The 13,543-nt window shown below is 66.9% G+C and overlaps 2 protein-coding genes and 1 pseudogene across 4 annotated transcripts; all 3 read right to left on the reverse strand.

Moving 5' to 3' along the window:
- Positions 1-23: 23 nt before the first annotated feature.
- Positions 24-4,086, reverse strand: NTN3 (netrin 3). Its single transcript, XM_055409251.2, has 6 exons — positions 2,668-4,086; positions 2,408-2,596; positions 2,168-2,317; positions 1,953-2,000; positions 1,740-1,814; positions 24-1,399 (listed from the first exon to the last, which is right to left on the reverse strand). The coding sequence occupies exons 1-6, from the start codon at positions 3,593-3,595 to the stop codon at positions 1,050-1,052; spliced, it is 1,740 nt and encodes a 579-aa protein (XP_055265226.1). The 5' UTR covers positions 3,596-4,086; the 3' UTR covers positions 24-1,049.
- Positions 4,087-6,059: 1,973 nt separating this feature from the next.
- Positions 6,060-7,534, reverse strand: LOC148773708 (uncharacterized; annotated as a pseudogene).
- An 867-nt stretch (positions 7,535-8,401) lies between these two features.
- On the reverse strand, positions 8,402-12,798 carry TEDC2 (tubulin epsilon and delta complex 2). Of its 3 annotated transcripts, XM_055409248.2 has the most exons (10): positions 12,685-12,798; positions 12,498-12,596; positions 12,202-12,272; positions 11,704-12,103; positions 11,174-11,227; positions 10,531-10,627; positions 10,268-10,367; positions 10,066-10,176; positions 9,234-9,421; positions 8,402-8,993 (listed from the first exon to the last, which is right to left on the reverse strand). In XM_055409248.2, exons 1-10 carry the CDS (start codon positions 12,708-12,710, stop codon positions 8,832-8,834), a joined length of 1,308 nt encoding a protein of 435 aa, XP_055265223.2. In that variant the 5' UTR covers positions 12,711-12,798; the 3' UTR covers positions 8,402-8,831. The 3 variants fall into 3 exon arrangements, with proteins under 3 accessions (XP_055265223.2, XP_088689096.1, XP_055265224.2); XM_055409249.2 differs by lacking the exon at positions 8,402-8,993 and having other exon boundaries at positions 9,240-9,421; positions 10,531-10,748; XM_088832970.1 differs by lacking the exons at positions 12,202-12,272; positions 12,498-12,596; positions 12,685-12,798 and having other exon boundaries at positions 10,531-11,006; positions 11,704-11,966.
- Positions 12,799-13,543: the final 745 nt, after the last annotated feature.

Raw genomic sequence — 13,543 nt, forward strand, 5'->3', positions numbered from 1 at the left:
CTGACGCCCCGGGGCCGGGCGGCCGGAGCATGCGCCGGCTCCGCGCCCGGCCCGGCGCGAGGCGAGGGGGCGCGCGCGCGGCTGTGGGTGTCCGCCGAGCCCAGGCGCCGGCAAGGTGGGGAGCATCGGGAGTCCGGGGCTGGGGTGGTGCCCGCCAGGGTAGCGGTCGCGCCGGGCCGGCCTGGGAACGCGCGCTCGTTTGTGGGCACGACGTCCGGGCTGCTGCGGGGGAGCCTCCGTGCGAGCCCTGAGGGGAGGAGCCCGGAGACCCGGGTTGAGAAAGACAGCCGGACGGAGACAAGAGACACGGACACAACGGGCCAGAAAAGAGGCCGAACACAGTCACCGCGGACAGGGACGCGGACGCCCCGCCGGCAGGCGTGACGGGAGCCCGCCGCCGCCGCCGCCGCGGGAGGAGCCCTGGCGCCCCCCGCCGGTCCTGACGAGGACGGGCAGCCCTCGTCGCCCAGCGCGTCTGTGGCGGCCGCACCGCCTCTCGGGGCGTCCTCCCGGAAATCAGAGCCCGAGGAGGTGGCGTCTCGGCGGTCCCTGGGGTGCTCTCAGAGCTCTGTGGGTCCTGGCATCAGAAGGGGGTTCATAACTTTGGGGGTGCGGTGTCAGTGCCTCAGGAACGCGGGAACGCTGAGGGACCACGACACGCGGGGCTGCGGGTGTGTGTCACCGAGGCCCCTGAGGTGTTCGCAGGGGGTTCACAACCCTCGGGGGCACCGTGGTGCCCCCCTGGAGGAGGTAGATAGATAGCTCGAAGGTGGGGGGGCCGTGGGGTCCTTTGGATGACAACTGCACAAGGGGGGCTCGAAACCGCTCTTTGGGGCTACCACATCACTCCGTGTTGGGGCGGGGGTGTCGCTGCGCCGCTCACCCCTCCTGGGCAGGCGCTCGGGGCACCGGGGGAGGCGCGGGGCGGGGGCCCAGAGGGGCAGCGCGCGCGACGCGATCAAAGACTTCTCGTCAGGCAGATGCACTGGACGAAGGTGAGCCTTGATGAGTGGGGAGCGCCCCGCCCGGCTCCCGCCCGGCCCGCGGGCTCAGGCGGTCCCACAGCGCCCTCGCCGCTCGCGCCGCTGCAGCCTCCGAAGGCGTCTCGTCCACGCATCCCTCCAGGGCAACACGAGGCTCCCGCGGGCGGCGCTGAGCCCAGGCCCCCGGTCCCCGGGGTCCCCAACCGCGGCCCCCGGCCCGCCCCCCAGCAGCAGGTAGCGGCGGCCTGGCAGTAGGCGGGGGCAGCCGCAGGCGGCGTCCCGCGCTGGCACCCACAACGCGCTGCTCCCGCGCCGGGCGCGCTCCTCGCCGCTCCGGAACACGGCGAGCACGGCCACCGGGAAGCGCGTCCAGGAGCCACGCGCCTCGCCGCGCGCGCCCACCGCCACCTGCACCGCTGCGGGGGAGGCGAGAGGGGCGGGGTCAGGCGGGGCGGGGCCCGGAGGGGGCGGGAGCCGAGGCGCCCAGAGCGCCAGCTGGGGTGCGGGTACGGGTGTACGTGGGGGTCAGGGGCGCAAAGGAGGAACACGAAGAGGACACGCCGCAGCGGGAGCACCGAGAGGCCCCGGGGGCTGGCAGGGCGGGGCCAGGGGGCGCGGAGGAGCTGAGGGACTGGGGGAATGACCTTAGGGTCCAGGGAGGGTCAGGACCTCCAGAGGGAGAGTAGGGAGGACAAGGTGAGGAGGGGCGGGGGTCTGGCAGGAAGCCTGAGGGTGGGAGGCCAGAGGGCGGCCTACCGTAGTCCTTCCTGCAGAACTTCTTCAGGCTGATGCGGTAGCTGCCACGGGCGGGTTTGCAGTGCAAGTCGCAGTCTGGGAGGAGGGCGCAAGAGGAGGTTGGCACCCCAGGAGAGGTCCCCATCTCCTTCCCTCCTCCTCCCACCCTCCGGCCCTCCGGGAAACCACCGCCCCCTCCCCCCAAGGACATGCCCCTCTGGGACCTCTGCTCACCCTGGGGCTCCACAGGACTGCTCTCAGTGGGTCCAGGGACAGGGGTCTCTGTGGGGAGGATAGGATAATGGGCTGCATTTGACGGGGGTCAGGGGGATCTGCAGGGCTCAGGGGATAGTTGAGGGGAGCCGGGGATCTGCGGGGCCCAGGGAGGCAGCAGCTTGGAGCTGGGGTGACCTCTGCCAAGGTGGTCCAAGCAGGGCACCATCACTCACTAACGCAGGGTGCCACCGGAGAGCGGCTCTGCTGGAAGCCAGGAGCACAGCGGTTGCAGGTGAGGCCAGTGACGCCATCCTTGCAGGGACACTGGCCGGTGGTCTGGTTGCAGGTTTTGCCAGCAGCACCAACTGGGTGACAATCACAGGCTGAGGACAGAAGGGGGATGGTCAGAAGCCCATCTGGGGTTGGGGAAACCTGGGAGAGTGAGGCATGCAGGTGGCTGGCTGAAGGCTCACCCCTACAGGCACGGCGGTCACTCAGGGCACGGCCGGGGTCTCGGTAGAAGCCCTCCCGGCAGTAGTGGCAGTGCCGGCCAGCAGTATTGTGCCGGCAGTTGAGGCAGACACCACCGCTGCGGCGGCCGGACAGCCGGTACAGCTCCATGTTGAAGCGGCAGCGGCGGGCATGACCATTGCAGGAGCAAGCTGCGGGGAAGGGTGGGTCAGGGACAGGCTGGCCCAGTCTCAGATCCCCAGGCCACCCTCCAAGGCCTCACCAAGGCAGGCGTGGGCTTCCCGGGCAGTGGCCCGCTGCCACGGCCTGTCGCAGTAGAAGGGCTTGCAGCGGCTGCAGTCCGGGCCCTCAGTGCCGTGCCGGCAGTCGCAGGTCAGGTGGCCCTGGGGGTCCAGCAGGCACCTGGACGCGTGCCCATTGCACTTGCAGCGCCCGCCCACCTGGAGCTCAGTGGCTGAGTAAGAGTAAGGGGCCATGGTTGTGGCACCCCTGGTGTCTCCCAGCACGGCAGGCCTTGTAAGCACTACTTGAATGTCCGTGGCAGTCACCCAGTCTTGGAGCACCGGGCTGCTGTCCAGATCCAGGCCTGGCGGGCTGCCGTCCTGCACGCTGAAGGCCAGCAGGCCACCACCATCATGCTGGGCCTGGGGCGCGGGGAAGCACAGGGCTTCGGGCCCCGGGCCAGCTGGGCCATCGGCAGGGGCAGGCAGGCGGCCATAGTCCAGGCCACAGTGGGAGGAGAAGAAGCCGAGTGGGGTCCAGCTGCGGCCGTGGTCCTGCGACTTGAGCAGGGCCAGGGAGGTGGGGGGTGCCGAGCAGAAGCGCAGGCTCACGAACACCAGCTCAAAAGCCTTGCCTAGGGGCACTGTGAGGGTCACGTTGTGGGGCACCTGCGTCAGCGAGTCCGAGCGCCAGCACAGCGGGCTGGTGGTGCCGCCTGCGGAGGTCAGGAGGGCGGCGGGGTGTGCCCGCCGCGGGTCCGAAGCGTCGCAGGCCCGCGTGGCCGGCCGCCCGCATGTGCTGGAGGCCAGCACCTCGCGGCCCAAGGCCGCGTTCACCAGGCCGGGCACGCAGCCGCGGGGCGCGCCCCCGTCGTCATGGCAGGGGTCGGCGGGCACCGGCGGTCCCGGGCTCAGCGCGGCCGAGAGCGTGCCCGCGGTCAGCAGCAGCCCCCAGGGCCAGCCGGGCATGGCCGGAGCCGCCGGGGGTCAGCCGGCCGGCCGGGGCCCCACGCCGCTGCCCTCGGGAGAGAGAGAGCCCAGTCCAAGGCTCTGCCCGCTAGCCCGGGGTGCCAAGCCACCAGAGCCCCCGGGCGGCCCCAACCGGGGCCCAGAGGTGGGCGCCGCCGCGGGCACGCTCCGGGCCCAGCGGAGCAGCGGGGACGCCCGCGCGTCCTCCCGCGGGGCCTGGAGCGTTGACAGGCGTCGCCCCCGCCCTCGGCGCCTCCGCCCGCAGAGGCCCCACCCGCCGCCCGCCACTCGCACTCACCCACCGAGGGCCGGGTCGAGCAGGTCTCCCGGCCTCCCGGGATGGGCCGAGGGCGGGCGGGGCCTGGGGCGCCCCGGCCGCCGCCTCCTCCCGGCTGCAGCGAGGGCGGGCGAGCTGTGCCAGGAGGGGGTGGGGGGCGCAGCGGGCTCCAGCCTGGGCCCAGCCGGGGGCGGGGCTGCTCGGCCGGGAAGGAGGGAGGGCAGAGGAGGGGGCCGCGTCGGCAGAGCCGGAATCAGAAGCAGATTCAGACGCCGGTCGGGCCAGCGGGGGAGGGGGCTGGGAGGCCCTGGAGCCGGGGGAGGGGCCGCGGAGCCAGGAATGTGCTGGTGGGAGGGGGCTGGAGCGGGTGGCCCCGCCACGCAGCCCGTGGGGGACCACCCAGCCGGCCCCCGGCCCGCAGCCAGGCTCTGACTGCTCCTGGGGTTGTGCCACGTGCTGGGCGGGGGTCTGGGCGCCTCCTCCCTCAGGCCCCTGAGGGGCCCCGGGCCCTGGAGCTGAAGACTGGGTCCCGGATGCTCGCCTGGGTCCCTACAGGGCACACTTGGGGCAAAGGGAGCCAGGCTGGGCTGGTGGTTGTGGGGGTGTCCCCGAGGCAGCAGTCTGCTCCAGCAGAAAGAATTCAGGATTGGGGCCAGGTCTGATTTCGAATCCATGCTGCTCCAGTTTCTAGTTATGTGGTTTCGAGTCCTCAACCTGCCCAAGCTTCAATTTCCTCATCAGCCAGATGTCTATTGTTCCCCCTTTGCCGTTGGGATTTCCTGAGCCGCATAGGAGCTCAACAGACCTGAGTCGGGGCAAAGCGTCCCAGGAAGGGGCAGCCCCACGCGGACAGGGCAGGAACGCCGGAATACATCTGCCGGGGAGCATCTCTGAGGCCTGAATTTCCACATGGGAGGCTGACCCCAGGCCAGGCTAGCTGTCAGTGGAGACACCACGGGGGTGTGTCTGTGAGGCGGGGCTGCCCCCTCAGCTGGGCCAGAGACACTGCAAGGACAGAAGAGGATGGAGAGAAGCAGAATGATACTGAAGGACACGCCTTGGAGAAGGAGCAGCAGGAAGACAGGGGGCTGGGCCACCTGCAGTGACTGACGCTCTCTGGTGGGCCCTTTACCAGGCCTGAGCAGCTCAAATGCAGGGGTGGGGACTGGCACTGGGGTCTGTCCCTCAACTTCTTAATAAAGAGAACATGCCCTTTACAATAAACAGCCAGGCACGAATGAGAGAGCCGGCAGGGCGCACGGCTCTGCTCTGGGATGGGTCGGGTGCAGGAGCGTCTTCCCAACCATTCTCTTCAAGGTTCTTCGATCATCACCCCAAACCTATCTGGGATGGGGGGTACCTGGTGGGAGTTGGGGTTGGGGATAGATCCTGCTGGGACTGTTACAAGCACGGAGCTGGCCACAGTGGGGAGAAAGGCCTAGGTCCAAGACAGTGGTTCCTGGGGGCCTGAGACAAGCCTCCAGGGAAAGCCTAGCTGTCTGAACTTCAGGACTCCTGCCTGAAGGAGGAAAGTAGGGAGCAGCTCTCCTCGCCCAGCCCTGCAGGCTTCATGTGCCGCCCAGCCTCCTGGTGAGGCGGGGGAGGGTCGGGAGAACAGCTGGGGGCCTCTGGCTACACCGGAGGGCTAAGCCTGAAGAGTGTTCACCGGGTCAGCAGGAAGGGCCTCCGCCCAGAGGGTCACTGCGCCATTAGCCCCCCATGGAGGAGGCTGCGGGCAGCCCAGGCTCTTCCCAGGAGGTATTCATTCTCTTCTGGCGCTGGGGCGGCCCTGGCAGATGGTGTGAGGAGAGCTAGGGAGGGCCTTCCCCCCAGCCCCCCAGCCAGCATCAGTGCTCCTTGTGGACTCAGCCATCTGTCCCAGCCCCGGACTGGGGCCTCTCACGCCTGCACCTCTCTGCTGGCCCTGCCCCAACCTGCACCTTGGAGGAGGCCTGGCCTCTGCCCCCACCTGCAGCCCCAAAGCCTGCTGCAGCCTTCCCAGCCCTGCCCTCACTCAGAGGGACAGCCGCTAGCTGTGGGCTTTGGGTACCCATCTCGGGTCCCGGCAGGCCTCAGGGGTCTGGGGGTTTTCCCTTAAAAGGCCAACGGATCAAATATTCCCGGCTTAGCTCACTAGTCCCACCAGACGCTTGCAAGCCACCACTTGTTCATTTATAGCGCAAACATTTATTGAGAGCCTATTTTGCCCCGAGGGGCTTCCACACCAGCGGGGTAGAAAGACAATTAGGGGAGGGGGACACAGCACACTGTGCCTCGCCCGGAGGTGGGTGGCCACGCCGAGTCCCCGGCCTGCCACCGCCTTGCGCCCGCGGGCCGCGCCGACCGCCGCCAGCCCCGCGCTCAGCCAGGCCCGCTCTGCGCGCCAAGCGAGACGCTGAAAAGCAGCGCTGGGAGGAGACGGGTGCGAGACGGGCAGAGCCGAGTCGGGGGAAGGGAGGGAAGTGGCTCGAAGCCCCCAGAGTTCGGGCCTCCTGACCGGTCAGAACGGAACGCTTTGGGGAGGCGTCTGGCGAGGAGGCTTCCGCGCCGCGCTCGGCACTGCGGCAGCCGGGCCCAGGCGAGGTCGGCAGGGAGGAGGCGCTCCGCTGGCCGTGACCTCGCAGGGGAGGGGTCTTGGCGCGCGGGCTCAGGCCGCCCCCGACTCCCGCCGCCCCCCGCGCCCGACCCTCTGCCGCCGCCGCCGCGCGCGCCAGCACAGGAAGGCTGCGGCCAGGAGTCCGAGGCCCGCGCCGAGCGCCGCCAGCGCCGAGCCCTGGGCCAGGTCCAGGCGGGGTCCGCGCAGCGAGAAGGTGATGGCCGTGGCGGCGGCGCCGGCTAGCAGAGCCACGGCGCCGAACGGCAGGACGCAGCGCGGCCAGGAGCCCCCCGCGCCGCCGGTGGCCAAGAGCAGCGCGCGGAGAGCCCAGGGGGGCTCGAGGGCCTCTGCCGCGGGCGGGGGCTCGGCCGCGCTCATGCCTGCGACGCGGGGGCTGCGCTCTGGGTGGGTGTGGGCGCTCCCTGCAGCCCCACTCGCCCCGCCACCTCGGCGCGGGTTGGCCGGCGAGGCGGTGACGCCAGCAGGGCCGCCGGGGCCAGGAGGTCTTCGCTGCCGCCTCCAGGCGGGGTGTGGAATGGGGTGGGCGGGCGCTGACCCTTGGCGGGTCTGCCTTTCCGGCTCTGGGGGGCCTTGTGTTGGGACCCACCCAGACCGCTCCCCCTCAGTTATCTGCTGGAACCGCCCTGCCCGTGAAGGCTCAGGTGCCCACAGTGGCCCGCAGGGCTGGCCCTGCAGAGGCGGGTCACTGAGTCAATAACCATCTGGACTCCGCTAGAGACAGAGGGGTGGCGCCCCCCTGCCTATTGGTAAGGTGCAGTGAGCAGTGGATGAGGTAACTTCGGGGAGACCACCTGCTATGGAAATCGATTCTAGAGCAGCCCGGAACCGGGCGGTGGTGGAGCTCGCCCTGGAGACAGGATTCCTCCAGGTCCCAGCACCTGGGAGTAAGCTCTGGGGGTGGGTGAGCCCCAAGCCCCGCTCTCTCTCCCTCTCCTCGAGCTTCACTCCATGGAGGCCCCTCAGTGCAGTGAGGGCCTCCGATTTTTCCCTTCCTACTTTGGTCTGTCACCTGGTCCCCAGCAGCCCCAAAGGAATGGGACTCCATGTCCAAGGTTTCTGGCCTGTTGAACAGTGGGGCCCTTCACAAATAGTCTCCTGCAGGGTGGGGCCACCCCAAGGCTGCTTCAGCATCACCCAGTTCATCCCCCACACCTGCAGTGCTTCAGCAGGCTCACAGGAGACCTGGCCTTCTCCAGGAGTTCCGGCCTCCTGAGGCAGAAGTGGTGTTACTATTCTCGCCCATCACTGTCCACACAGAGAGCCACTGCCCCGCCCTGAGGCTCATGCGTGGTCCACACAGGTGCTCACTAAAGGCTCACGACAGGGACACCACCGCCTGGCAGCCCTCCTCAGGGCTCAGGGCTGTGAAGCCTGTAACATCATCCTACTCATCTTCACCCCAGCGGTGATAACCACTGCCCAGAAAGGCACTGGGGACGACATGCAGTCTTCAAGGATCATGCTGGAAGGCCCACAGCAGCAAACAAGTCCTGATGGAAACTCAGAGGTGGTGACCTGGACCTCTACACTTTCCTGCCTTCCAGGAAACGGTGGTTCCTTCAGCAGGGGAGGGTGATGGGCCTGTTCCCTGAAGGGGACTCAGTCTGGGGGGCCCACAGCAGCCAGAGCGACAGCACAGGGGGCAGAAGTGGACATGGGTGCCAGGAGAGACGGCTGTGGGCAGACAGCGGCTGCCCGGGCAGACACTGGCTCTCTGCTCTTTGGGTGACCCCAGGATGCATCCAGGCACTTGTGGGGAGAGGTTTCAGGTGTGCAAGGGCTAGAGCAAGCGGTGAGGCCCCGGGGCAGCCCACTTGAAGGGGCCGGGACCCCTCCCTTCAGTACACAATGGATATGCCCGTTCTGGGTAAATATACTTGATATGTGCTTGGTAAGTAAAACACACAAAGACAAAAACAAACATGCGCCAAGGCCCACCTTGGTGTGATTTAAAAATACGTACTTTCTAAAGCGGTTTTAACGTCACACAAGTGGCTTGTAAGTGTACAGCAAGAGGAAACAGAGAGAGCTAAGAAAAGTCCCCACAGCCTCTGTTCTCCTAAGCCCGTGGAAGGCCAAGCAAGGCCAAACCCTGACCAGCAGGTTCAGCAAATGTGAGGAAGGCCGTAAGTTCCCCAGGAAGAGCCGGGGGCAGTCCCCGCCGGGTGGAAACCTGGCTTCCCGAGGGGGCACAGGCCCCTCTGGGCCCTGCACCAGTGAAAATGCCCTTGATGCCAATTCGTTTAGTTACTAGGAAGGCGGGGGGGGTCTCGCCAACAGTCGGGCTAGGGGCAGAGCCAGCCGGCCTTGTTGTGGGCTTGGGGGCTGGGGTAGGCCTGGCCTCAGGGAGGGCTCAGTCGGTCAGCAGGCTCATCTCGCAGGACAGTGAGGAAGCGCTGGCCTCTCTCGCAGAGCAGGCAGTGCGCAGCCCGGCACAGCGCCAGCCAGGGGCGCCCCAGGGGCTCCTGCTCACTCAGCAGAGGGAGCAGTTCGGCCATCAGGACCTGGGGGGTGGTGAGGGCCAAGGGCTCAGGGGGGCCTAGCGCACTTGGGGGGACCCAATCTAGGGCAGGAGTCGAGGCACCACACTCCAGTCCCCCCTCCGCCTCCCAAAGCTCCAGCACGCTAACACGTGCCCTCCCCACCTCCTTCCCTAGTAGATCTTGGGGGCTCAGCCTGGGGTCCTCCCCATGGCCCACAGCTCCTGAACATTCAGTGACCCATGCCCCCGAGTCTAGAAGTACCTTTTCCAGATGGACCTGCTGGTCCAGCATGGCCACCCGCAGCCTGAGGGCCGCCAGGGTCTGCAGCTCCTGGGTGCTGGAGTAGAGAAGCAGCTGGGGGCTCCACACTGGGTCTGCGTCTCCTCCACAGGGCGAGGCAGCCCTGGGGGGCCCCTCAGGACATGGCCCCTGCAGCTGTTCCACCACCACTGCAAGGACAGGGGACACTACCCCATGGGCGGCAGCCAGGGCCCTCCTCCCCAGACCCCCACTAGGGCTGCAAAGTCCCCCCTTGCCTCCTGGGTGAAGCCCTAATGTCCATGAACAACTCTCTCTTGCAACACCAAGCGTGCCAGGATCTCTGATTCTCACAAGAAACTTTCCCACTAAGTGAATAAATGCGCAAGCTACTTAGACTGGTGGAGTCTGTGTGTGGGCAGGGGGCCTGGAGCTGGGGTGCTGCACTGGCCAGCTCCACAGCATAACTATTGAGATCTCAGGATCCCAAAGGGGACGTGGGAAGGGCCTGCCTGCCTCCACTCCCCTAGGGGTGCTGTTCAAGTCCCCACACCACCCTGTGGCTAGAGGACTTTTACCCTGATCAGGTTTCCCCGCTGGTTCAGAGGTAAAGAACCCTCCTGCAATGCAGGAGACACCGGAGACTTCGTTAAGATCCCTGGGTTGGGAAAACCCCTGGAGAAGGAAATGCCAACCCACTCCAGTATTCCTGCCTGGAGAATCCCATGGACAGAGGAGCCTGGCAGGCTACAGTCAGTCCATAAGGTCCCAACTTAGCAGGCACACACGCACACAGTTCGGCTCGGGTAGGGGGAAGGGGGCAGGCGGGCCTCACCCGAGCGCAGCTCCTGCTGCTCCTGCAGCCTGTGCAGACACTGCCCCACCAGGGCCTGCAGCCCCTCCAGGGTGAGCAGGCTGCGGTACTCCTGCGTCCAGTCCTTGGGGTCTACACGAGAGCAGGGGAGTCACAGGCCAGGTCCATGAGGGTCCTGAAGCCCTCCCCATCCCGCCGCAGACCTGACTCGGGGCCCACAAACCTGCCATGAGCTCCTCCCTCATTCGAAGCCTCAGCAGCGAGCAGGCTTTCTGCAGGCGCCTCACCTCTGCCGCACTGAGCATGGAGCTGGGTTGGCCTGCCTGCACGTGGGTCAGGGAAACTCCCCCATGGCCGAGCCCCTCCGCTCTCCCCCAGGGCTGGGTCCCAGCATGGCTCTGGCCCTTCCTGGAGTGGTTCCTCCTCACACTCTAAACCAGGTTCAGAACCAGAACCTTTGCAAGGATCCCATTCCCGCAAGGATACAGCTGTCTGCATTTTCTGGAGGAACTGGGTTTTGGCGGTGGCGGCAGCAGCATCCACAGAATCCCCGGTCTGCATCAAGCTGAGCTGGGCCCACAGGCTGGATGCACACATGGGCAGCCCGCAAACCAGAGAGCAACGTGTGATGATGCCAGCCAGCGGGCCAGGGTCCTGGGAAGTAGGCGAGGCCCAGGGGAGGGGCCCAGGAAACTGAGGGGACACTGCCCATGAAAAGGGGACAGAGCTGACCCACTTGGAGAAATACCAGGAGAGAATTCCAAGGAAAAGGGAAGAAAAGCCGGCACTGACTGGGAACCAGAGCTCTGGGAGCTGGCTCTGTACCTGGCACAGCAGGTGCACCTGGCTTAACCCCTTCGATACTTCTACAACCTGTGGCCTGGGGACACCTGGCGACCTGCTCAAGGTCTCACAGTGGAGAGGCTGAGCTGGGTCCGTGAGAGCAGTCCTAGGTACTGCTCCTGATGTGAGAGTGTCACCGCCCAGGAAAGGAAGCAGAGAGGCCCACGGGTCAAGCCTCCGCCTCCATGCTCTCCACCTCGTGCCCCTACCACCCCCACTGCCACTCCCCTGGCTCCCCCTCCCCTCCCAGGGTCCCGCACCCCCACTTTGCCCCCACCAGCCTCACCGGGCATTCCGGGAAGCCGCTTTCCTGAAGGCCTCTGGCAGCCGCAGTAAGGCCCTGTTGGCAAACTGGCGCTCAGGGCAGCTCTGTCCAACTCTGGGGGCTGCAGGCCCCGGTCCCCACTCAGAGCCCCGTGAGGGGTGAGGCTCTCCCGGCCCCCTCAGACAGGGCTTCCAGAGTGACCACAGGAGCCAGTCCAGTTGGGGTCCGCCTAGCAGAGAGGATAGCAGAGCCCAGGCCGTTTCCAGTGCATCTGGAGCTCCCGGGCTGGGTAGATAAGTGCACAGGGCACAGGAACAGCCAGGGAGAATGGGACAGGCCCCAGCACATCAAACATGGCACTGTCACTGCCAACAGTTCCACCTACCAGCTTCTGGGCTGAGGCCTCATGGGTGACATTCCAGGGCTCCCCAGGTCCACACCTACTCAGTGCTGGGCCCTCCCTGTCATCCCAAACCTAGCCTCCTGCAGCTGCCCAGGAACTGATCAGGCAGACAGTAGCTCCTCCAGAGAATGTCTGCTGGGAAACTCACCCCTTATCCTTGAGCGTAAAAGCTTCTGGAACCTGAGAAGCAGCCTTGGGGACAATCTGCTGATCCCTGAGGCCTGCTTCAGGCTTGTTGGCTCTGGCCCCCTGCCCCATATGGGGGCCATCTCCCACCAACAGAAGCCTGTGCCCAGGGAGGTCCTTTGCAGGCACCCAGGGGTGGCGGACGCCCCTAGGGGGTTTTGCCTCCAGCGCACAGCTGCCAGCGCAGCGTGAGGTGCTGGGTGGGGCAGAGGCTCTGGTGGCAGAGGAAGCGGACCCAGACTTCGGGCTGCGGGCCTTGACTCCTCCAGCCTTAGAGAGGCCTTTTCGCACTCGTACTGCCTTCTCCAGTGCCTGGGTCAGAAGCTCCAGCTCCTTGAGGTCTTGGGGGCTGGGTGGGCATGCTGTGAAAGCCGAGAGTCAGGTAGAGGCCCCTGATCACTGCCAGCCAGAAGACAGGCAGGGGACGGCACCTGCAGAAGGTGGGGGGGCTGACATTTACCTGAAGATGGGGTCTCTTCATTAATTTCTGGTCCTGGGGTTGGCTCCGGAGCCGGGGTCTCGGCTGGTTCCCTGCAAGGACACAGGGCAGCCGTGGCACGGCCAGGGCCCAACAGACCCCCATAATCGCCTGGCCTAGAAGCGGGCGCCCCGTTCTCAGGGCCTCAGGAAATGCGGGGGGCACTGGCAGCCCGCAACTAGGAAGTGAGCGCTGAGCCCGGCCTCCCGGCCCGGGGCTCTAAGCAGGGTTCTAACTGCCCCAGGGCTGCCTAGCCAGGTGGTCCGGGGGTCGCGTACCAGGCCCGCAGCAGCCGCCGGGAGACTCGCAGGCTCTGCTCCAGCTGCCGTTGTCGCTCGGCGCAGGAGTCCAGGGCGTCCCGCAGCTCGGCCACCAGCCTGGGAAGGAAGCACCGGAGGCTCAGCGCCCGGCCGGCCTCGGGCCGCGCCGGACCCTCCCCTGCCCCGCCAGCAGCACGGAACCAACCGGCGCGAGCACTCCGCAGGCAGCATACAAGCGGTCGAAGTCTTTGCGATCGGCCGCCGCCGGGAGACCCTGCCCCTTCCGGGCTAGAAGACCGCCCCTTCCGGCAGGGCTGCCCAATCCCGGGCCCAGCGTCAGGACCCGCCTTCCCCGACCACGACCCCGCCTCTAGCCCCGCCCCTTGGCCGGCGGTCCGAGCAGTGACCGGCTCCGACCCCCGCCCGGGGGCAGCGGAGCGAGCTGGGTGACTTCGGAGGATGCGCAGTTCTGGTTTGGATAATGGGGTAGATGGAGGCTCCTGTGGTCCCTTAACGGTCGACTTCGTCTTTGCATCGAGGGCGCTCTAAAGCAGGGCCCTGGGACCTTGCTGACCCCGGGGAACCTAGCACAGGGCCGGGCACGCGGAGGGACCCATAGGTATTTACTGCTGTGGCTGGAGGTGAGGCTGACGTGCGTGTCGGGAGCAGGGACAAGGCAGGAGGGAGTGTGCACTGTGGGCACGCTGACGAGGTGATGACATCCGGGAGTGGCACCTCGGCAGAGGGGAAAGAGACCCTGGAGCCAGAGATGGGCACGAGGACCAGTGGGGCTGAGCAGGCTGGTCCCCGGTGGGGCAGGTGTGCCCGGATGGGGCCAGCTGAGGGGTAGCTGGAGCCCAGAGCAGTGGAGGGACAGCAGAGCATGGTGTCAAAGGAGCCTGTCCCAGGAGGGAGTGTCAGCGGGAGACACGTAGGGGTGCAGGTGTGGGGACAGATGCTGGCTGAGAGGCCTGATGCTGGCACAGGGCCCATTGTATCTAACAAGAAAAAAGGATGAGTGCCAACCCCACAGGGGCCAAGAAACCTCAGGGGAGAGCAGGATG

This window comes from Moschus berezovskii, chromosome 27, assembly GCF_049115385.1.
Source record: "Moschus berezovskii isolate FMDL1 chromosome 27, NW_MosBer_1.0, whole genome shotgun sequence".
NCBI lineage: Eukaryota > Metazoa > Chordata > Mammalia > Artiodactyla > Moschidae > Moschus > Moschus berezovskii.

Bases quoted from the DNA above. Each gene is read 5' to 3' on its own strand.
- TEDC2 (XM_055409248.2), bottom strand. From the start codon at position 12,710: ATGCTGCCTGCGGAGTGCTCGCGCCG. The intron at 10,368-10,530 runs GTATCCTTGCGG...ACCCACGTGCAG, and splicing joins TCCAGAAAATGCAGACAGCT to GCAGGCCAACCCAGCTCCAT. The intron at 9,422-10,065 runs GTGAGGCCCGCC...CTGTCCTTGCAG, and splicing joins GCAGCAGGAGCTGCGCTCGG to TGGTGGTGGAACAGCTGCAG.
- NTN3 (XM_055409251.2), bottom strand. From the start codon at position 3,595: ATGCCCGGCTGGCCCTGGGGGCTGCTGCTGACCGCGGGCACGCTCTCG. The intron at 2,597-2,667 runs GTGAGGCCTTGG...CCTTCCCCGCAG, and splicing joins GGAAGCCCACGCCTGCCTTG to CTTGCTCCTGCAATGGTCAT. The intron at 2,318-2,407 runs GTGAGCCTTCAG...TTCTGTCCTCAG, and splicing joins TGACCGCCGTGCCTGTAGGG to CCTGTGATTGTCACCCAGTT.